General features: G+C 36.2%; 3 protein-coding genes across 3 annotated transcripts; all 3 read right to left on the reverse strand.

Moving 5' to 3' along the window:
• Positions 1–5,535: 5,535 nt before the first annotated feature.
• Positions 5,536–7,142, reverse strand: LOC135633547 (GDP-fucose transporter 1-like). The gene has a single exon (XM_065143113.1). The coding sequence runs from the start codon at positions 6,809–6,811 to the stop codon at positions 5,753–5,755; it is 1,059 nt and encodes a 352-aa protein (XP_064999185.1). The 5' UTR covers positions 6,812–7,142; the 3' UTR covers positions 5,536–5,752.
• Positions 7,143–9,444: 2,302 nt separating this feature from the next.
• LOC135632457 (uncharacterized) lies at positions 9,445–13,394 on the reverse strand. Its single transcript, XM_065141057.1, has 6 exons — positions 13,236–13,394; positions 13,051–13,093; positions 12,869–12,952; positions 12,558–12,747; positions 11,153–11,420; positions 9,445–9,876 (listed from the first exon to the last, which is right to left on the reverse strand). Exons 1-6 carry the CDS (start codon positions 13,299–13,301, stop codon positions 9,661–9,663), a joined length of 867 nt encoding a protein of 288 aa, XP_064997129.1. The 5' UTR covers positions 13,302–13,394; the 3' UTR covers positions 9,445–9,660.
• Positions 13,395–14,336: 942 nt separating this feature from the next.
• Positions 14,337–19,485, reverse strand: LOC135633369 (potassium channel AKT1-like). Its single transcript, XM_065142750.1, has 11 exons — positions 18,927–19,485; positions 17,976–18,341; positions 17,750–17,807; positions 17,349–17,666; positions 17,005–17,250; positions 16,816–16,914; positions 16,615–16,647; positions 16,339–16,524; positions 16,001–16,198; positions 15,831–15,906; positions 14,337–15,339 (listed from the first exon to the last, which is right to left on the reverse strand). Exons 1-11 carry the CDS (start codon positions 19,124–19,126, stop codon positions 14,471–14,473), a joined length of 2,649 nt encoding a protein of 882 aa, XP_064998822.1. The 5' UTR covers positions 19,127–19,485; the 3' UTR covers positions 14,337–14,470.
• Positions 19,486–22,652: the final 3,167 nt, after the last annotated feature.

Consider the following 22,652-nt stretch of genomic DNA (forward strand, 5'->3'; position numbering starts at 1 on the left):
AGAATCAATAAATTAATGAGAGTAAGATGGAAATTAATAGAATTTTAATTTTTAGAAAGTGGATAAAGTTCTTGTTGATTCCATTCCTCTCTCCTCATTAAAAAAAAAAGGTCCTTAAATTTAGTTTACCTTAAGAAAGTAAATATGAATACTACTCCTTTACATGCTTTATTGCTCATGTGATCTAATTTTGTTTCTGAACATATTCTTTTCTTTCGAAAATATGAATTGATTGATCTATAAATGATGTCATCTCTTATTTATAGGGACCATTAGGATGCGACATAGGTTGATCTGATTTATCTTTGAAGCATAAAGATATGAGAAATAGATTTACATATAAAGATCTAATAGTTGGATTATAAGGTGCATTTTGCAATGTCGATAAGGCTAGCTCATAATGTGTCTGTGAGGAATAGATCTACGTGTGAAGATCTAAAAGTCTCATTGGGATTTATGGTAACATTTCTCGAAATGTGTGGGTCAGTAGGATTATGTTCACAGAACCACTATTCTCGGCTCCATCACTTTTAGAATAAGTCTAACAAATAATAATCTTTAGTCAACTCAATCCTATGATTCCAACACTTGCAACCCTTGAATCATGTTTTAATACTATAAAAAGATATCACATCTTATAAATTAATTTTTTTTCCTTTTCTTATAATACAGAAATGAAACACCTTTCCATAGTCCACATTTAAATCAATAGTTTACATCATTTTATTAAAAATTAAAAATTTCAAAAGTTCATTATAACTTAAACACTATTTCGAAACAAAAGGAAGTAACTGTAATGCTTTATTATCATGCATTAGCAATATTGTAGTCCACCTGAACTACTTTAAAAAATAATTTAGCAAATATGTTGAGTACGAATCCTATAAAATAATTATATATATATATATATATTCATAAATCAATTATTATATCAATAGACATTAATGTTATGTTGATTCTCTGTTAATAATGAATATAGATACTTTATCATACAATATGATAACTATATTCTTATAATAAAAAGATATATATTAATTCTGAACAAAGGATAAAATGATGTTTGTGAAATACATTCTTATTAATAGTAGATGAAGAAACCGTCTATGCACTACATCAATAGCCCAATAATCCTCGAAAAGAATAATCCTATCAATATTGAACAATAATTCTTTGTACAATATGACATGTCATGTCAATTTCATAATAAAATAAATTCATTAAAACATCTCGAAATTATTAATAATCCTTCAAACATCAATATTGTAAAAGACTTAATAATTAGTCTTGAATTGAATTGAACCCTAATTCAATTGAGTTAAATTAGACTCAATTTATCTATGATCTAATTAAATCAATATCTATTTTCTATTGAATCAATATAGAATTATTCTAGACTATCTAATTTAGACTCGATTTAGTTTAGTTTCGATCGAACTGAGTGTGAATTTATCAAAATAATATGAGATCATCTTGAACCAATATAAACTAATCAAACTAGTGGGATGGAGCCCTATTTTACCTCAGTCAATTGCTCAATATAATATATATTAGATTTGAGACTAATTCAACCCAAAACTTAAAATTATTATATTATAGGTTATATCCATTATACGTAACTTAAACATTCTAATCCCCAGTGATACATCACCATTCTCTCGATTCATCTTGTTCTATCTCGCACACAAATATTCGCAATTCATTTCAGTAATAATAATAATCCAAAAATTAATTCCCCTCACTAACTCTCTATCCCAAAACACTGAAGCATATATCTTTAGTGAGAGAGACAACGATATCAACTGCACCTATTTCCAGTGGCACCACCGGACCTAACTCCATTCAACTGTTCATTTAAGTGCCCCTTTGTCAAGTAACAATCGAGTAGTAGAGGAAGTTGGAGACGCTCTACCAGTTCTTATCTTCATGGTGACCAAAACAGCAGGTCGGCGAGAGCCTCCATGACTTCCTTTCCTCTATGTTGTCACATCTGCTGCTTGTTTAGATTGCTAGGATCCAAGTGGGGTGCCCTTCGACATTAACTTTTGCTAATGTCGGAGTGCCAGACTTTGTTCTCTCTAACTTGCAGCAGACGATTTAAGTCACAATAAATCAATCGAGACTACCTTTGAGTTTGCTGCCACCATTCCACATGAGAAACTATTGGATAGTTCCTTTATGTTCCCGAGTGGGCATATTTCGGTCATTACTTAGAAAACTAGAAGGGAAGAACAAAGGAAGAAGCAAAATAAAGAAAAAAATATTTCAGTAATTTGAAGGGATAATTATCCATCTTTCTCTGGAAAACAAAAAAAGAAAAGAAAGATAAAAAAGTATGAAAATTTTTCTTTTCTATATCAAAATTTTTAATTTGAATTGATGTTTAATCTTGCGTATATTAGTCTTTACGACTAGTTTATTTAAAAATTCTTGGCTCGATATAAGAACCAAAATTTATAAAAATAATAAGTATATAAAAAATAAATATTGATTATAATTACACTTATCCTTACCTACGAGGGAAGATCATTAAGTCAATCATCAATAAAGATGTTGAAAATATTCATACCAAAAATAAAAATAAAAAAACATAAAATAATCTTGTGTTGCAAAACTTTAATAGAGTCAAATTATACATACTAAATGAGCCCATCACTATCATATTAAATCAATATATATGTTAATATTGATTAATTTAACTTACTCTTCATTCCACTTAAGAATTCTCAACAAGAAACTTAAGACACTTTTCTTATTTGGATCTATAGAAAATAAGAAAATGAATAGATATCAAACAAGAAAATTATCTTGTAACATCTTATTAGTCTCACATCGAAAGTGGATAATGTGTATGATTGACTTATATGAGTTTCATGAGTGTACTATGTTAACTCTTACTTAAGTATTTTGGTCTGTGGTTGAAGGATCAAAATGGAGTTATTGGCCAGTTAGCTCATCAGACTCGGATCGTGACATTTGGTATCAGAGCCGATCTAACATTTGGGCATGGTAAGGGAGCTCGAGTAGGAAAGAGGTTAAGATTGACTTATAAGGACATGATGAATTTACCGCAAGATTTGCTCACTTCTCTTCATCCAAACAAGTCATTTGTTTCACAATATAAGAATCCATGTTGATCGAAGTAAGCTTTTCATTCTTCTTTTGTGTTTGTGACTGTGTTAAGAGGACAACCACTAGCCTCATCCTACCTATTCTTAAAGGGATAGATGTGAATGATTTGATGGAGGCATCATGACGGAGAAAGCAGTTGGATGCTCACAACTTTTGGTCCTTCTCGATTACCAGCCAACCAACCAACCAACCAACCAACCATTTGGATGGTTGAACACTCAACAATTTATTTTTATTGCATATTATCATGATATTTACATAAATGGATTTCTTTGATGTTTTACAAGTATAAGTTCCTCGACGACCGGTGATGCAAAGATTGAGGGCAAGAAAGCGACCCACATGGGAAAGACATTTAATGACATGGATATGACATATATATATATATATATATATATATATATATATATATATATATATATATATATATATATATATATATATTCTTGATCCTCTCAACATGAAAGATAGTTACCATAAGTCACTCTTTCAACCAAAGATTGTTTGATCCTAAGACAAACTCATTTTATATCATAAGTCGTGTCCGTGGGTCATTATTTGGGCCCAAACTCCATCCTTAATAAGTGTCAAGCGTCATCATATCATAAGTCATTATTACGTGAATCAACTTAAGTTATATTGGACTACAATTTGTTCTATCTTCTTAAATTATATTTTTTTTTATTAAAAAATATTTTTAAAATATTACAAAATAATAATTAACCTCAAATCATTTTTTCATGAATTAATTAATTTAAATTCATGATCTCAAATTTAAAACTAATTAAATAATAAAAAGTTATAAATAATTTCTTAACACATAAATATATCTAATTAAATAATTATTCTAGTATTATAATTTAATGATCATTATTTATTAATCATAATTTAAATTAAAATATTATTATGCATCATACAAATTATAATAATTTTAATTTTAAAATATGTATCAAAGTCGATAATATCAAAAAAAAAAAAAAAGATCCTACCTCTCCTCAAAAATCCTATCATCAATTCTCACGTTAGGAAGCTCTCTTGAGGATCCTGCTATCAGCTCGATGAGGAATGAGAGAGGGAGATCCCTCCTCGAAAAGTAAATAATAATTTATTTATTTTAATTTAAATTTATTTTTTTACGCATAAAGATAAAATTATAATATCTAGTTCTTATGATTCACACACAAAAATAAAATTAAAAACCATATAACTCATTAGAAAATGAATCAACTAATAACTTAATTGATTAACTAAGATAATCAATTTTAATCATTTCATTAACCATACTATTAAAAAAAGTTAATAATTCAAATATAGCAACATATTATTAGAATAATTTAATTTATGTTAAGGAAGAAAAATCTCCGGAAATTACAAATATAGCTCATATTCTTTTAACTATTGTGATCCTCACCTCAATGTTAATATCCATAGCGATAGTTAAACTTCAAAATGATACTAAAAATATAAAATATTTGGAGCTATATATCGGAACCCTTTACAATTATGATTTGACTTTTTTTTTTTTTTTGAGTCTAAACTAACAGTGATTAACTAAAAGGATTTATCTCTAATTTGAAGGGAATTATATAATATTACTAAATTATTATTGAGTGGACTTTTTACAATGATGGATAGTTTTAATTGCAAATGATTTATAGTCATCAAATTTGACTTTGTGAAATTATTTGAACGTGTCCTGTGTTTTTCAGAGAAGAGAAGTCATTAAGTATTTATAAATTAGATGAGGCAAAAAAATGTCAATGTTCTATCTCCCTTCGTCACATCTTAGTTCGAGTATATCTCATTTTCTATAAACAATTATATCAGAGGTTTATTTATCAAAACTCTTATAATGATCAAATTAATATGCGTTCGCAAGCATCTAAGGCTCATAAGTGTTTATTAGTTTACTTTAAATAAAAACATACTTATTCTTATAACTATCGATTTAATGAGAGAATATACTCTTGTATTTTATTGATATGTAGCATGTCCAATAGATATTGATTGGATTTCATATATCATTTATCTCGAAAGGAATATGTTATATAAATAAACTATCGCAGTGCGGTCCGCTACATTACAACTGGACGATTTGAATTAGTCTATGAGAACTACTAAATTAATATTCCATCACTAATTTGAGTTTAATATGACATATTAAATCGATGATAGATCATAACACTTTGGATTATCTATTTCCTAGAGAGCTCCTAATGGACCAGCCCACCACAGACACATTCTCGGCATCACTCGAAACAATGGCTCACACAAACTCAGGGTTTAAAGGGGAGTGAGTTTGATGTTATACTCCCAGCTAATGGTAGTAAAATCTGTGAGAAGAGTGCCTTTATTGCCCGAAAGAAACTAAGATGGCAAATTGAACTGTGCAGAATTGCATGTGCCTTTTCACAACGTTTTCTGTGTTTCTTCACCGATGGGATTAACATACAGCAAATGTCAGCAGATCAAGAAGACCACAATGTCCAATAGATGAGCAAATCAAAATGTCATGTGTAATCCTTAACAGGACACACTTCATGGAGTAGGAATAAGAGGAAGACTATGCCTCGATCTATCTTGCAGTTGCGAGACATACATACGCCGAAAGAGAAAGTTATCTTCAAGGTTTCTTACCAGACACAGGCATCTCTATATCTTGCTCGACCTTGTCGGAATCGCCGTCATCTTCTTCTCCATTGTCTATGAGCTTGCTAGTCTCAGGGCTCTGCTTGGATGGGAAGGAAGCGGATCCTGTGACGGATTGCTGATAAACAACACCCCCTACGAGAGTGGAGAGCAGGCAAGCCAAGCCCAGAGGGCTTGCATGCTTGTCCCAGATCATCACGTTGACAGCAACGGTGAGGAACTTGTTGGCCACGCCGGTCACCGTAAATGCCGTCGCCGAGATGGCTCTCCGCGTCGCAAACCCGAAGAAGCTGATGAGCAACCCAAAGACGCAAGACAAAGCTACCGCGACAATGGCATCCAGCTGCAGCCACTCGCTGCCGGAGCTCATCTTTACGGCGGTGAAAACATCGGCGTACTCCCCGGTGACTATCCAGAAGACAGGGGACATCAACAAGGATATGAAGTTATTGTAGAAGACGAAGCCCCAGGTGTTGAGGCCGAGGTGGGTCACCATGTGCTTTATGTAGACCATCTCCGTCGTGATGGTGACCAAGTAGGCGACCGCCCATGAGTAGGCGGTGAGGGTGAAGGCGGAGTCGGTGAGGACGTACCCCACGGCGCCGCCCAGTATGATGACGAGGGAGAAGAAGGTGGACTTGGAAGGGCAAGGCTGCTTCCTGAAGACGGTGTCGGCGATGGCTACGAGCAGCGGAGTCAGGGATCGGAAGACGATGAAGGTGTCGACGTTGGCATGGCGAAGCAGGTTGGTGTTGGTGAAGATTGCGAGGTAGAACACGGCGGCGGCGGGCAAGAACTTCTTGGCGTTGTCACGGGTGAAAGGATCGTGGTACAAGACGTCCAGTTTCCCGAGAACCCACACGCCGAGGGCGGCAGTGAAGTACTGGAGTGCGGTCAACAGGCTGGGGTAGCTGAACTTGGTGACGGCGTACTTGTTGATGATGGCAAGCAGGCTGGAGGAGAGGGAGTATCCCACGACCAGGCCGGCCGTCGTGAAGTACTGCTTCGAAGCATCAGCTGCAACCGCGGCCATGAGCTTCTCGATCTCGACCGATCCAGCCTCCCTCTACAAGCCTAAGAAGAGTCGACGGAGGAAACCCATCACAATTCAACAAAGCCCTTCGAGATGGCGATTAAGTATATTAGGAAGAGAAGAATGGTGCGCGGTTTCTCGGATCTCACGTCTCCTTCACGCAGAGCCTTAATTAGTCAGCAACGGCACGATCGATCGATCGATGTACATCGATACCAATGACCACGTTCAATGGTGTGCATTATTTAACATGAAGAAGGAGGTGGGAAGACGAATTCCCGCTGCTGCCAACCGAAGGAACCGTGCGATCCCGTGGAAGCACGACCTACTCGCCGCTGGAAACCATGGCATCGGACGGCGCGATGGGCCACCTCGGGCCGTGGGCGGAGACACTTTAGTGCGACGCCACGCGACGGTAGGTGGTGGAGACGACCCCTGACTTCAGTTTGTCTTGTTGTGCAGGAGTCATGGATTGAAGGCGTTACCTACGCAAGGAAGACGTGCGGGCACGTTAATAAACATGGTGCGTCATCGAAGTCAACTCGTAAGGTTTCTTAGATGCTTGTTGCAGCTTGTTGATAGACCAATAGATTAAGGGGAATATAATTCTTTCTTCAAGATCTGCTGCCTGGAAAACGAAGAAGACGATCGATTGCATGCGTTGGATTCGATTTTCAAGTTAGTAGAAAAATAATTGAGAAGGTTTTAGAGAGTTTCATACCTTAAAGAACATCTATTTATAGCATGTGTTGATGTGGTGAGCATTCTCCATATCAGATTTCACTTCAAGGATATTATAAGTTTTGATTTGCGTTGATATGGTGAGTATTACGGACTTGTTTTGTTCATTTAATATAACATCCACATGTCGGTAGGAAATCTATGGTTAAGATTGGAGAAAGGAGTCTTCTTCCTTCGTCTTTACATGTAAGATTCGTGAGAACTTTGGATGGTTGCTGACACATGTTCAACTTGGCGTTGAAGATCGCCTTACGATAGTTCAAGCATAGAAACAAAATATAAATCCTAAATATGACCCATGATCACATAGATTTAGAAATTATCAATGAAATTATTGAGTTTGATTAGGAGGACTTTGGCTTATCACTCAAGAATGATGATTTATGAATATATTTGATGATGTGAAAAGTTCATCTTCAATATAGTGAAAAAGGGGAGGATCACCTTTTTGACCACTCATATTTATACTCGTATATTTCATATTACTAATTTAAGTGTCAAAAGGATTAGGTCAAGAAATCTTTTCCAACCTCAATCTTTGTACAAGATAACACGAGTTATGTGTTTTCATCTTAGATGTACCTCAAACAACCTTACACATATGAGCTCAGATCACATTGAGCTTATCAAGATGTTAATAACTTTTTCTCATAATGAAATCTAAATAATCTTAGCATCATTAATCAAGTCTCTTGCTGAAAGAAGTCTTGTTTATTCTTGAGACGTATTTTGATATCTATGAGAAAAAAAAAAAAAGTAATGAAAATTTAGAAAAAGAAGATGCTTGGTAAGAATGAAAAAAGAGATTTTATGTGAAATTTGCCCAAATATGGGTTTATGATAGTTCGATCGGCCTTTCACATTCGAATAATCTCTCACGATTTCATATATTATTTTCATGAATTAATTATCATTTACTTTGACAATTGCTATAGTCTACTATGAAGGGACTAATGTATCTTTTCAAACCCTCCAAATTTTTTATCATTAACTTTTGAATACTAGATATGCTTTTGTACACACATCCTGAATTTACATTAAGTCCCTCCCAAATCCATCATCTTTCGATATCAAAATAACCTAAGATTGGTTTTAAATTTTTGTCACTTGGTATAGTACAAATGAGCGTACTATTCCTATCTTGACAAAAAAACCCAGCGAGCACGCCAAGTTGGACGTGCGTGAATCTTACGTTGATGATAGAGAGGCGCATGAAGTTGTACCTATATGACGCGAACAGCGGGGATAGACGATGACAAGCATCCACTTAGCGATGCTGGCGGCAATGCCGGGAGTTGGCTCCCGATGAAGCATCAGGAGCGCTCGTTCATAGTCCTCGTCGTCCTCGTTATCACCATCTCCTGTCAACGACTACTCCCACACAACTAGAATATTCGCAGCAGTCAATTCTTATCGCACCGTCTCAAAACAATTTCCTTTACCCTGTACCGTCTCAAAACATTGCGGAGATCTCCTCCGATGGCGTAGTGCTAATATTGCTTTCGTGATATCTGATCGAGCATTGTTCATAACGCTCTTCTCTTGGCTTGATTGTCAATTTGACTTTATGAAACAAAATGTAGCTTCCATTTTCATGAATAGCTTGCTCCGTTCACTGTCTTCTTGTGCCCAACTAGGTAACATTATATTTAATTTCGATCAATATTTATCTTTATTTATATCAAAAACTGATTCATATTGATATGCATCTGTCTTGTACTTACCCAACATCTAATTTGTATGCATACACGTCCAACTTTCAATTTCATTTATATACCAAACAAAAAAAAGACCAAAGGATAAAAGAAAGCTTCCATCCTCTGAAAACTTTTAGTGCCTTCTCCCAAGAAGAATACAGTTGTAACAAGTCGCACTGAAACGCATGCAAGACATCTAACAAAACAATTGAGCATTATAATGGTGGTGAGGATATGACATATAGACACCGACAAATCAATCATGCAACTCGGTATAATGTTGTAAAAGGAATGCAACTCGGTACAGAATAACACTGTTACTGGACTAGAAGATCAAAGACTAATGTTGGATTTGCGAAGCTAGCTTGTATCCGAGATGAATTTTTACATGAATGAAAGGTAAAGAGGGCCTTAATTTGCTCCTACGGTTACGGTGAAAAAGTAGAGCTTCAAAACCACAGCAAGAGCCAACTGCAACAGAAATATTCCGGCGACGATTAGAAACCATCTCTCTCCAGCAGATTTGATGTGCGCATGAAGATTCATGGCAACAAAAGCCGCGGACATGAATCCAGCACCACCTACAATCACCCATCTGAATATCTCCACAGGTACAATAGACAGGCACTGTAAAATTATAAGGAGGATCAGTGTCTTGTATAAATTTGGAAATTCAATCTTTACTATTGGAAGGTACTAATGTAAAATAGAGTCCAAATATTGATATCAGGATCGACAAAAATATATGGTAAGTATGATACAATCAACCATGTTTCCATACATACAAACCCTTGCTTTCAAATCTTGGCAACATGCTATGAGCTTGTTTTCAGCCATTGACAACATGTTGTGGGTTTACACAACTGACCAAGCTTTCCATAACATTTCACTGTGCATTTATATGGTTATCTCTTTTACTATATTTCCCATCTAATACAAGATCATCTGGGGAAAAATATTAGACCAATTCAACCCAGCTTATGTATATTACACAAACAATGCCTGTCACCAGAAATTGACAATCGAGGATCAAAATGAAAGGAATTTCCTATTTTGATCAAATATTTGGTAACTTTACCTTCAAAATATTATCAAAAACCATATTTTAGACTTATTTTGTGCAATAATTCTTCTGTTTTGACCATACAATGGCTAAATTCGAACACAAAACCTATAAAAAATGTTAATCTTGCAATAAAAGAAGGAAAAAGGTGGCCCCATCCTTCTTCTAAACCACAAAGCCATATGAGGTTAAATGAAATCTACGAATTACAGGCAGCATGTGCCATCCTCATTTATGAAAAATGAGCAGTGAAAACATCTAAAGAGGAAAAAATAGTGCCAACTTTTTAATCAAAATGAATTGCAATATATATTATTATATGAACCTAGTTATGGCATGATTTGCAAATTTTACCACTAGCTCAGTCAGCAAGTGTAAGACCACTAACATCAACCATTATGGATAAGCACATGACTTTTTGAAGTTCAAAATACGGCACAATGGAATTAATCCACATGTCATAAACCATCAAGATGATGATAACTTCATGAACCAAGGGATTATTCCTTATAGCTTAGAGGAAACTATGACCAGCAATAAAGATGGCATCCATCTTTGCATGGCAGGAGGCAAGGTAACTTTTGGCAAAATAGAAGGTTTTTCTGAAACCAAAATGACCATTCAACATGCAACTGTTTTAAATGTATGCAAAGTGCTATTTTAAAAATTAAATTACATACTGTAATCTTAGTCAATTAATGCAAAGTAAGAACTTAGCAATCTACAGTGTTTCATTGTAATACTTGCAGCTACAAATAACCAAATCACTTTAATGAAAGATAACAACCAAGTAGGAGAATGTAAACAAAATATAAAATAAACACAACTAATATAGCTTACCGAGGCAGGAATGAATATAAACAGAGAGTATCCATACAGACACCAAAGTTGAACAAGGCCAGATGGTACTGAGAAGTACTTGAGAATAACGTATAAACCAAGAGGAACAAAGATAACATAACCATAAAATAAACCGGCAGACCAATTGACCAAATTAATGTCATAGTCCCACTCTTTCTTTTCCAATTTGTGTGCTACATAAGTAACGAAAGTGCCAATGGCAGCTGCTACAAAAATCAAAGTTGTGCATATCCAGAAAGGTCCATACCTGCCAGAGTTATGAAAAAAATTATTTTATATATATAATAAACAATTACAAACATACAATATGGGCACCAGCTCTCATATAAATGCATAAGTTCATATGTTTGACAGAAAAGAGGAACTAAGCTAGTCTCATGAGGATAGCATTTCTGACAGGTTTGACGTCCATGATCAATGGTTTTCCTGCTGTATCAGGAAAGATGGAGCACAAACAACGCATCTACATCACTTAACAAATAACTTAAACATATAAGGAATTACTGGTCATTTAGGATGCAAAAGGAAACACGGCAAAAGAAGAGAGAGAATCCAGGATGGAGCACAAGGAATACAACTGCATCACTTAACAAATAACTTCAAACATAAAAGGAAATATCAGTCAGTGGCAACATATTTTCAGAATAGTTATTTAGGATGCAAAAGGAAAACCACAAAAGAAGCAAAAAAAATCCAGGAGTGCGTTTACATTGCACATAGATTTGCACCAACATGTTCTTTCAAATTCAAGAAAAAAAAAATCAAATTTTCAGGCTGTGCATCACAAATAGTAGCTAATTTTGGTCCAAAGCAGCCTCAACATGGGATTAATAGCAAGCAAGTAATAGATAGGACTTCAATTAGTGCCCAAAGTACCTGGTGAATAATTGTGATGTCCAATACATTCAAACCTGATTTGACTCACTGATGTATTGTTTGGTTCGAACTAATTTCAGTCATAATCTTAGTGCATATAATTAGATCACGTTCTTGGCTACCTTCCCCAGCAAACCATATTCGGTTGTATATCAGCATTCGATGATTTTACTGATTTACTTCATGTCATTCCATCTAAATTATGATCTTTCCCAATTTAGCTGATAATCAGTTGCATGAATTTCTCAATTGTAAGCTTAATTCCTAGAAATAACTAAACACAAACAACCTAAAAAGATCGAATTAAATTGTCTGTTCTGACCATTAATTCATTAGTTGATTGAACGCAGATCGCCTAGAGTAGAACGGCCTTGGATTTAGTTATCGGTCTACATGGGAAATGAATGCATATTCGATATATCACCTGGTCTACACAAAAGAAAGAACGGTGTCGAATGAAGTGGAGGAGAACGTAACAGCACTAAGATGGGTTGGGTGGGGAACATACAGGTCGGGGTTGTCTGCCGTCTTCTCAGTGAAGTTTCCTCTGAAAGGGAAGAGGGAGTCTCTGATCCTTTCCAAAACGTCGGAAGTATCGACATCAAAGTAGGGTTTGTAAGCGCCCACCGTGAGCGATTGCATCCACCCGGTCGGCTGAGACTCGCTGGAGCCACCTGAAGCCGGCTTCGAGAAGGTGTCTAAACGATGCCGTCATCGTAAATTCATGCCAGATCAGATCAAAGGTGAATTGATGATAAGGATTAAACCGACGCAATCCATTGATTTACGGGGACGGATGGATCGGAAGAAAGAGAGTACCGTCGGCATCGGAAAGAGGGCGGAAGACGACGGAGATCTTGCCCTGGGTCTCCGAAGAAGGCGGAAAGGTTTGGAGATTGGATTCTGCAACGCCAGCAGAAAAACAATGAGACCTCACATTCCAACACGAAGCAGATGTCTCGACAGGAAGGAAACCGGGCAACTCAAGCCCCAATTCTTACCTGTGAATCTGACGGTGGCGATGCGATCGGGGCCGGAGTTGGCCTGAAAACGAAAAATTAAAGCAAAAAATACGAACAATCAAATCAACGAAGAGGGATGGAGGGTGGAATGGCGAGGTGAGATCGATCGATCTGTATGTATCGGAAAAGCCAAAGCTAGCAGAGCACGAGGGAAGATGGCGTACAGGAGCAGCAGCAGGAACGGAGCCGGCAACCTTCTGGTTGTCAATGGAGGTATAACCGGACATCATCTTCTCCCCTTCCTCTCGACTTCCCTACCCTTCGAATTATTCTGCGCTGGTCTTTCCCTTATCAAGACGCACCTCCCTCGGACCTGACTTTAACTAAATCCGCGAGATTGCGATGCGTCTCTTTTATACTATCAGAGCCTGAACGAGTCATTTAGACTTTCAGGTTGAGTCGGAGCTCCGACTCTCAAAAGATGGCAATGGGATGGGACACGTGGATTTTACTCCAAATATCCTCGCTGCACCACTCAATATATATATATATATATATATATATATATATATATATATATATATATATATATATATATATATATATATATATATATATATATATATATCAGTAACTACTAACGTTGTAATTATTTTCATCCCAAATCATCTTCTCTCCATGCAATTATTTACTTTTTATTCAAAATGCTTCGGCTGCAAATTGGGTGTTTCATCCGATCAATATGCTCCACTTGTTCACCAAAAAGCAAAGGAAGCAACATTCAATAATTTTAGTATTCCACTTCAATTCTGTAGTTATAATTTTGAATTTTTATATATCATCATTAAATATTTTGATCTTCACTTCTCATTTTTCTAAATTTAATTTACTAATATATCTAATTCAATTAATCAAAATATTTTTTGTAAAAATAAATATAAAATACCAAATATTTGGAAGAGATACATGTGAACCTTCAAAATTTGTGAAAGCAATTTCTATCATCTCCCTCTCTTTCTTTTTTTTCTTTAAATAATATGTGTTCATAATCTTAAATCATTGAACATCAGAGACATTATCTCAACCTATCATTCTATGATACCCTATGATCAGAAAATTGCTCTAGTCGACCTCCAACTTTAGCACCTAATATCTTAGGACTTATTTAGGACTAAGATATTGACCTATTTAGGACTTCAAGAAACATGATCCAAACATGGTTTACTAAGGAAGGCGGACTACAGGAAAGTTGACTCGCTGGGCTAAGTGCCACTCGAGATGACTAGCCATGTTGATTACCAGTTGCCATTTTCAAGATTTCTACACATTGGAATATTATTTTATTCATGTGATTTCATGATGATACATTCCAACATGAGACCCATTCCAGAGTTGCTGATACCTATGACTAATGATTACCAGTGAGTCGTAATGTAAATCCCACCTTTCTTCTGCTGCCTTATCCCATCCAAGCATCACTCGCTAGAACAAGGTGGTCACCGTCCCTGATCAATTTTACATCATCCACCTCTGCTCCATCTTTTGTGAGGATTCTAGTGGGCAAGAAGTCAAATTTCTTAGAACCAATGTCAAGAAGCTCCGGCAATGAATCTGGCATCAAGACAAGTTTGCCAGTAGTGTTTCCTTTCTCGGGACAGCTAATTGTTACACGGAGTAGGGGTATACCGTGACAACTACTACCATTGAACATCCCGGTGGACTTCAGCAGGCCAACAGATGTGAGCAATCGACTATGAATCTGCCTGTTGACATGAGCAGCTGATATGATTCCAAACAGCGAGTTATGGAAGCTCGTCTTCCGCAACCGATCACTCCTCTCCCAAGACAAGTCTGGCCTATCCTCGTTGGAAGAGAGTCGAATTGCAGGCTCACTACTGTATCTTCCAACGGAGTGGGAGGCAGGTGTTGACGCAGGTACAGAACTGGTGGCAAAGTCCTTCTTTGCTTCAAACAGACGTTTTATTTCTTCATGGCCCTGCTGATCGGCTAGTTTCCTGGGAGTCCAACCATTGCAATCTGGGGTGTCTATGTTAGCTCCTCGTTCGAGTAAGAACTCGACCAGTTGGACATTGCCTTCACAGACAGCAACATGGAGAGCCGTAGTCTTGTCTTTCTTGGGCACCGTCACATCTCCCCCATAACGGATGATGTCCTTGAGTAGCTCTAAACTGTTCTGCTCGGCAGCTGTGCAAGCAAATGACCCCATGTCTCCAGATGAGAGAGCAGCACCATTTTTTATCAACAATTTGACAACATCCTCATGCTTCCCAACCATAGCCTGCCACAAGGGAACACTTCCTTCGGAATCTGTACAATTCAGATGTTTATCCACATCAGTTATATCTACAATCATCTTCCTCAATATATATAGTCATTTTACTGGTGTATAATTAGATACTACACAAGCAAAATAATCCATCCGGGTTTCTTGTTTGGTTTATACAACAAGGGTTGGATAGTAGAGTCTGCTATGTTTTCCTTGGTCACATCCCTAATAAAATGATCAGATACCCTGGGATTCCCCAAGAAAAGTACAAAAGAGAAGGAATCACAAAACTTTATTAGGTTTATGAACAACAAACATATTTCAAAAAATGAAAGGAGACAATTGACTATTCAGAGAGAAAGCATAACCAAACGGTAATTAACAAGAAATAGTTAACAATACCTTTTTTGCTGGCATGTTTTGCTGGAGAAGTATCAAGAAATTTCTAGATAATTAACAATACCTTCTTTGCTGGCATGATATAGTTAGTGCTAATGTTAGTGCTGGTAACTAAATATTCAGTCGTCTATACCTGTGCTGTTGGGATCTGCCCCATATTCCAGCAAGAGACAAACACAATGCTCATTTCCCTTCGATGCTGCTATATGCTATTTATCATACACAGAAAGAAAAGTCAATTTCAGTGTTAACTTCAGGAGAAAATGAATATTCTGTGAATGCCAGAGCACATAAATTCCAGACCAGTGCTGTGTGCCCGTTACTGTCTGATTCATTTGGGTCTAAACCGCGTCTCAGGAGCTGATGCAACAGTAGATCATCGTCTCTAATAACAGCAAAACTCAGAGTAAGAGGCAAATCCAGTCGGCCATGAGTCAGCATTTTCTCTATTTCTCTTGATACACCTTCCATCACAGGATCACCGTTCTGATCTTTCAGATACTGTACCAAATAAAAAATGCATGAGATCAGAGTATATGAAAGTCATGTGTGGTAGAAACAAAATACAAATATCCACTTCTTGTAAGAGAGAGGAGAGCAATAAAGTCTCAAAGTTGCTTAGCAAAGTATGGTGTAACAACCTGAAGCAGATTACTAACTATTTTTGTGCCTTCTCCAACATTTGACTGAACAATACTAAGGAATGTAGTACGATTTAGCCGTAACAGCTGGCACAATGATCTGGTTCGTGCTGTGAATAGTTGGGGTCTGTAACAAAGGACTCCTATCTCCCCAACAAGGTCACCTGACTTTGCCAACTGAACAATCTGCAATCATATAAATTTCACAGAAACCTCATCAGCTTGTTAAGATAGAACTTCAGCCTGTCTGTCGATTGCCAAATCAACTCAATTTACCTGTTCTGTTCCACTACTGTGATCTATTAGATCCTGCAATGATTCAGAGAATCAGCAACAGGACATGAAAGTTAATTCAATAGAAATACAGAAAATACTAAAGAGTTAAGGTCAACTGGATACCCTAACATGCATCCTAATAAGGAAGATATGACTGCTTAGAAAGTCACAATTACACCTTAATCAGATAATGAACATTACCATATATCCAGTGATTAGTACATAAAAGTCTGTAGGTGCTTCATTTTGCAAGATCACATCTTCTCTAGGTGGAAAGTATTCGGCTTTCATTTCTGAGACCTTCAAAGTTGACGCACAAGGTGAGAGTATTGTATAGGTAGTAACAAACTGGGAGCACCCAAGCAAATTAAAGCAGTATATATGTATTACCAGCTGGAAAAGCAAATCATTGTTAACCCCTCGAAACAAGTAGACATTAGAAACGAGAGAGTAAAACAAGTAGTGGGAAATGCTGGAACGAATGGCTTTAGGAAGGGCATCAAGAGTTTCTTGCTGCTGAAGCCCTTCAGAGTCTGTCCTGAATTTCAAACTGAGATGTGAGATCATCTGGTCTTGCAGCCGAACCGGAAGGCGGTTTCTTTGTGCAAAACCTGTGGCAGCTTGAATTGTATCCCTCTGAGTTTCATGAGGACATCCATGAAAAGAAACAAAATGAGCCATTAACTACATAGGCCAACTTATTGCTTAAGAACAAATTGAATAGATAATCTTACATATTTTCTTGTTCTGCTAGTTCCATGCACGACCAAATTAGTCATATTTCCGATCAAATATGCTGTCAACCCAAGGTTAAAGAGCATGTAAACAATGTCGAAAACCATCTCCCTTGTATTTTCAGCATGCAAGTCTCCATAACCGACAGTAGTCAGTGTGGTGATTGACCAGTACATTGATGTCACATAACGGATCCACAAGCTTTTCTCATTGAAATCCGGAATAGAGGCCCCAATCCATGTTCTGCTAGGATCAGGATACCTCGCAGCAATGAAATAATAGAAGCATCCAGCACAATGAACAGCAAAAAGGGTGACCTAGGAGATCAGAGCAGAAAAGAAAGTCCTTTTAGAAACACATCAGAAGACTACAAGCAGCACCTATCTACTGATATACTCACACAGATAAGCTTCGCACATCGAACCCAAAAGTAGTTGAAGTTCCTATCTTTCTCTAATCTGTAACTCAGAAGAAAGAAGATGGATATAATTTATGTCGTTGAGATGATGTCAAAGTAATTTGTCATGCAACTAAACATATAAACCACATCACCATGCATCTTGGAGGATCAAAAATTTTGTATGAACAATAACCAAACAAACATGAATCAGATCCCGATCATATACCTAGCAAAGAGTGAGCTGACTCTTCGGAGCCTCCAGAGCCGAAGCATGTTGAAAAATCCATAAGATCGGAGATTCTTAGGCAGAATTTTTCGAGCGATTTCTGAAGGGATAGTGGAAGCAACATCCAGAATAAACCAGGTGGACAAGTATCTCCAAGCTATTTGTTTCCGACTGTCTATAAGCAGGTAAGTCGTTCTGTCCAGGTAGGCCACGAAGAAGGTCAAAACAATATCGATGGCAAAGAATACATTGACGATGTTATCTATCAGTGCGAGCACTCCTCTTGACTTAACAAGAAACCCGAACTCAAATGGAGATACCCAAGCGGTATAAACGACCAGAATGACAAGAGACGTCTCCCATGACCTGCACCAAACAATTCTGATCTCAGAAAACTGTTCCAAACTGGAATCTCTGCCATCTCCATACAATTCAGATGGTACAATTGTTAAGTAGTTCTTTAGCATCAAGATTCATCAATAGAAATTGCTTGGAAATTATCAGTAAGTAGTGATCAATTTGAGTAAAAATCAATGAAGAACTCCCTAATTTGATTGGAAGCTCAAACTAAAGATGAAGCAAGTGACACGAAATGAAAACCATATGGACCGAGGACGCAGTAAGAAAAAACAACAATCAACCTAAGGGAAAAAAAAAAAAAGGAAAAAGAAAGTAAAAATCCAAAAAATTCCACTCGATTTGTGTCTTGTTCTTGTAGAATCAATTAATAAACATGCAGGTAAATCGAAAATTGGAAAGTCTAAAACCAGAGATTGACGAACACAAGAAAGGACCCGGAAGCATTTATGTTGCTACATCGCATTCTTTCCCATGTCTACAAGAACAAAGGAACAGGGACCGCTGATCGATGAACCGACTGCAATAAGTTACAGAAGGAAAAAAAAATAGGGAGGCGGAAGGAGAAGGGAAGTAGTAGTACAAGCGGAGTACCTGTATCTGCGGTCGTAAGGGGAGACAATGAAACTCGGGAGATTGACCCGGCGATTACTCCTGGCGCCGAGGGACGGAAGGATCCCGCTCGACAGGCTGTAATGGCTGCCGTCCCTCGACAGCTCCCTCTCCGCCTCGTGGCCGCACATCATCGCCAGCGGCATGATATGGAACACCCCCGTCTTCCACTTCTCCGCCATTATTGCGGTATCCTCTCTCTCCAGTGTTCGTCCTCATTCCATGGCTTCCGCGTGACTTGTATATATGGAGGCAGGTGTGCTCCGGAGGAGGAGAGGAAGGTAAAAGAGAGAGAGGGAAAGAAAGGGCAACATGGATAGAATCACTGCCTCGATCACGAGGTCCATTAGTGCAAAGGCTGTATTCTCGCCCAAACAACCGCCATGGTGTTGCTGCGAAGAAGATAAAACCTAGGAAAGATTACTCGAGGAATTCTATGCGCTCTGCTATACTATTCTACGTCTGCGATGGTTCGGCTTCGTGGTGCGAAGACGGAACGACCCTTCTCGGTTCGTTCGAAGTCCAGAAGATGACGGTGCCGCGTCGGGTCCTCTTTCTTTGGTCAGATCACGATTACGGTCGGGGGAAAGGGTGGCTGCCTCGACAGCAGTACAAACGAACAGTATGTCAGGGTTGGTAAATGTTTCGGATGTTCAAAATGCTTATGTATATGAGATATCGGATTTCATCTATGATCTAAGAGTCCAAAAAATTAGAGTTTTATCTTTCTGTAAATAACTTTTGTATTTTAAATTTTTGATGATAAAAGAGTGATCTTAAGATTTTCCTCCCAAGAGGAGGATGAGGAGGGAGAAGAGGTTAGAAAATTAATAGCAAGAAGTCTTTAAGTTAGATTTTGATTCTTCGAGATGAAAATTAATTTGAATTCAAAGAAGACTCTTTCCTTGAGTCTGTGGTGTCGTCGAGGTCATTATGCATTCGGACTTGTTCGAAAATGTCCTTTTCTCATGTTCAAGTTAGTAATCAATTTGAATTATTTATCGATGAATAAAAAGCATGTTATAGTAATCAATTTGAATGATGGATAAAAATTTGAATGATTCATCCATGGATAAAAAAGTTGAAACGTATCTTAAAAGTTTTTTTATAAATCATTACCTTAATAGTGTGCACTAGCCACGAAGAATATGGTGTGCTACTCAAGTTTAAATGCTATCATTGCCACACTGAATTCAAAGTGGCATTAATCAGATGACAATGAGTTAATGGTTGGTTACTTGAGGTTTCATCGAGATGCCGATCACTTGACATCGTTAGTACCAAAGTATTAATTATGTACTGTCGTCGAAGTATCTATTATATCTGATATCGAATTAATCACATCATTATTTATGATACTGAACATGTAATAGAAGACTATTTATATAAAAAGAAAATAAGATCAATTCAATCTCAACGACTATATTTAAATATAACATGAATATCTCTTGAGTCAAATTTAAATTTTAAATTACCTTTTAACATATTCTCTTAATTTACATATGTTTCGGTCTGAAAATTACATAAATGCTTTAGTTTTTAATGGCTTCGTGAACATAAATGTAAGTTACTTATCATTCACCTCGACCATCTCACTTTTTTATTTGATGTATAAAAAATATAATTTTATTTAAATTTGTTTTTTTCTGACATAATTGATTGGATACTATGATGTCGGTTAAAGTTGAAGAATTATCATAAAAAAAATTTGATGCACATTATAACTTCTAATGATGACAACAAAGATTACGAAATTATTTTAGAGAAAATATAAGTCTATTAACACTTTTGTTTGAAACTCTATTATTTACATACACTAAATAATATACATATTTGATGAACATAAAAATGAACTATAGATTATTTTGTATATTATAAAAAAATTAAAAAAATGACATTTATTAGGTTTTGTCTATAATTACACATTGATTCAAATAATTAAGGATGGATTTTTTCTAGGAGGTATTCCTTTTTTATATTTCCCAAGAGGCACTTCTCATCCTTTGATAATTTCTTGTTCACCTTTGACATGAAGCAATAAAAGCTCTTCCTTTTAATGGATTGAGCAAATTGAATTCCTCAGTTACAATATTAATGAATAGATCTATAGTATTTCAAAAATACTATGAATTCATTCAAAAATATTATAATTTGCAAGCTATAGTCTCTCCTTTTATTTTTTTATTATTCCTAAACTGATAATGATACATATTTGAGTTCTTATTTTTTTTTAATAACCTCATTTCTATTGGGTTTTGAGTACATTTGCTTCAGTTATAATATTTTGATAAAAAAATAAAAAAATACTACAAGTCTATTTAAAATCATTATAACTACCATAAAAGTCTCACTATTTGATTTTTTTTTCTAAAATAATATGCATAATTATTGGAATCCTTTTTTTGTATATAAATCAGTTTTTAATGGGGTTTGAATTAATTTGTCTTAATTATATTATTTTGATGGAGATGTCAAAAATTCTCTAAGTATATTCAAAAAAATATAATTAACAACATAAGGGATTCGACTCATTCTCTATAGAACCGTTCATAAGAATATATATTTATGTATATATATATATATATAAAGAAAGAAAGAAAAAAAAAGGATAGGGGCCTTATTGTCTCTCCATGGAGTGTTTTGGGAAGATAAGTGAAACATGAAGGCTACTAGAAAAAAAGTAAAAAAAAAGATATTGTTTTCTGAGAATTAGACAAATAATTAAAGAAAAAGTGATGCAGGAATGAAACCCAATGGGTGAGTGAATGAAATAGTTCCCATTTCCGGGGGGAGTGTATGCAGGTAGAGTTGATGGATTGAGACTAATCGAACAGCACAAACAAGTCAAAGTCACGTCCATGCAGTTCACGGATCATCTGTTGCATCATCGTCACTCTTACCAATCGTGTACCGGAAGACCGAGCACGGTGGCAGAATAATGGTCACACCACATAATGTACGGGATGGGGGTGGTTGTGGTGTCACGTGCGTCGGAGGGTGGACGAACGAGTCGTTAGCTGCGCGTGGATCGCTTGATTACCATAGGACAGGGGATAGGGGTGATTGGGTGGATTGCGTGGGTTCAGTTGGTCGGCGGCGGAGATTCCGATAGAGCGGCCATAAATGGATTGCGATGGACGAGACATGGCAGCTGACATCGTCATCGGTTGGGGCAATCAGCGGAGGATTCCAACACCAATTGTACGCGGACACGTGGCTGTACAATATATATTTTTTTCATCCCTAAAATAAATTCGAATGCGGACTGTCAAAATTTCTACTAGATAATATTTAAGAAATACTTTTGATAAATGAGTACAATATATATATATATATATATATATATATATATATAATCGTATCTGTTAAATTAAATATATCAATATTCGCCTCCCTAATCTAAATAAGATTATTATTCTATTGATTTTATTATAATTAAAAATTTAATTTAAAATAATAAAAATTAAAATTAATAATTATGTATCCATCGGATTCTTATAAATCGATTTAAATTTTAATCCATCTATCTAGTTCTTATTTTCAAATAATTATAACAATATATTCCATTGATTGTAGTACTTAAGATGATGTTGTGCCCTAAAACATTAGTCATATAATATTTCATTCAATTTGACCTCTGTTTTAGATTTTTAAAAAAAGTCAACCCTCTGAAAAATCACAATTGATGTCTGCTTCGGTCGAGTTTGA

Source organism: Musa acuminata, chromosome BXJ3-3 (assembly GCF_036884655.1).
Source record: "Musa acuminata AAA Group cultivar baxijiao chromosome BXJ3-3, Cavendish_Baxijiao_AAA, whole genome shotgun sequence".
NCBI lineage: Eukaryota > Viridiplantae > Streptophyta > Magnoliopsida > Zingiberales > Musaceae > Musa > Musa acuminata.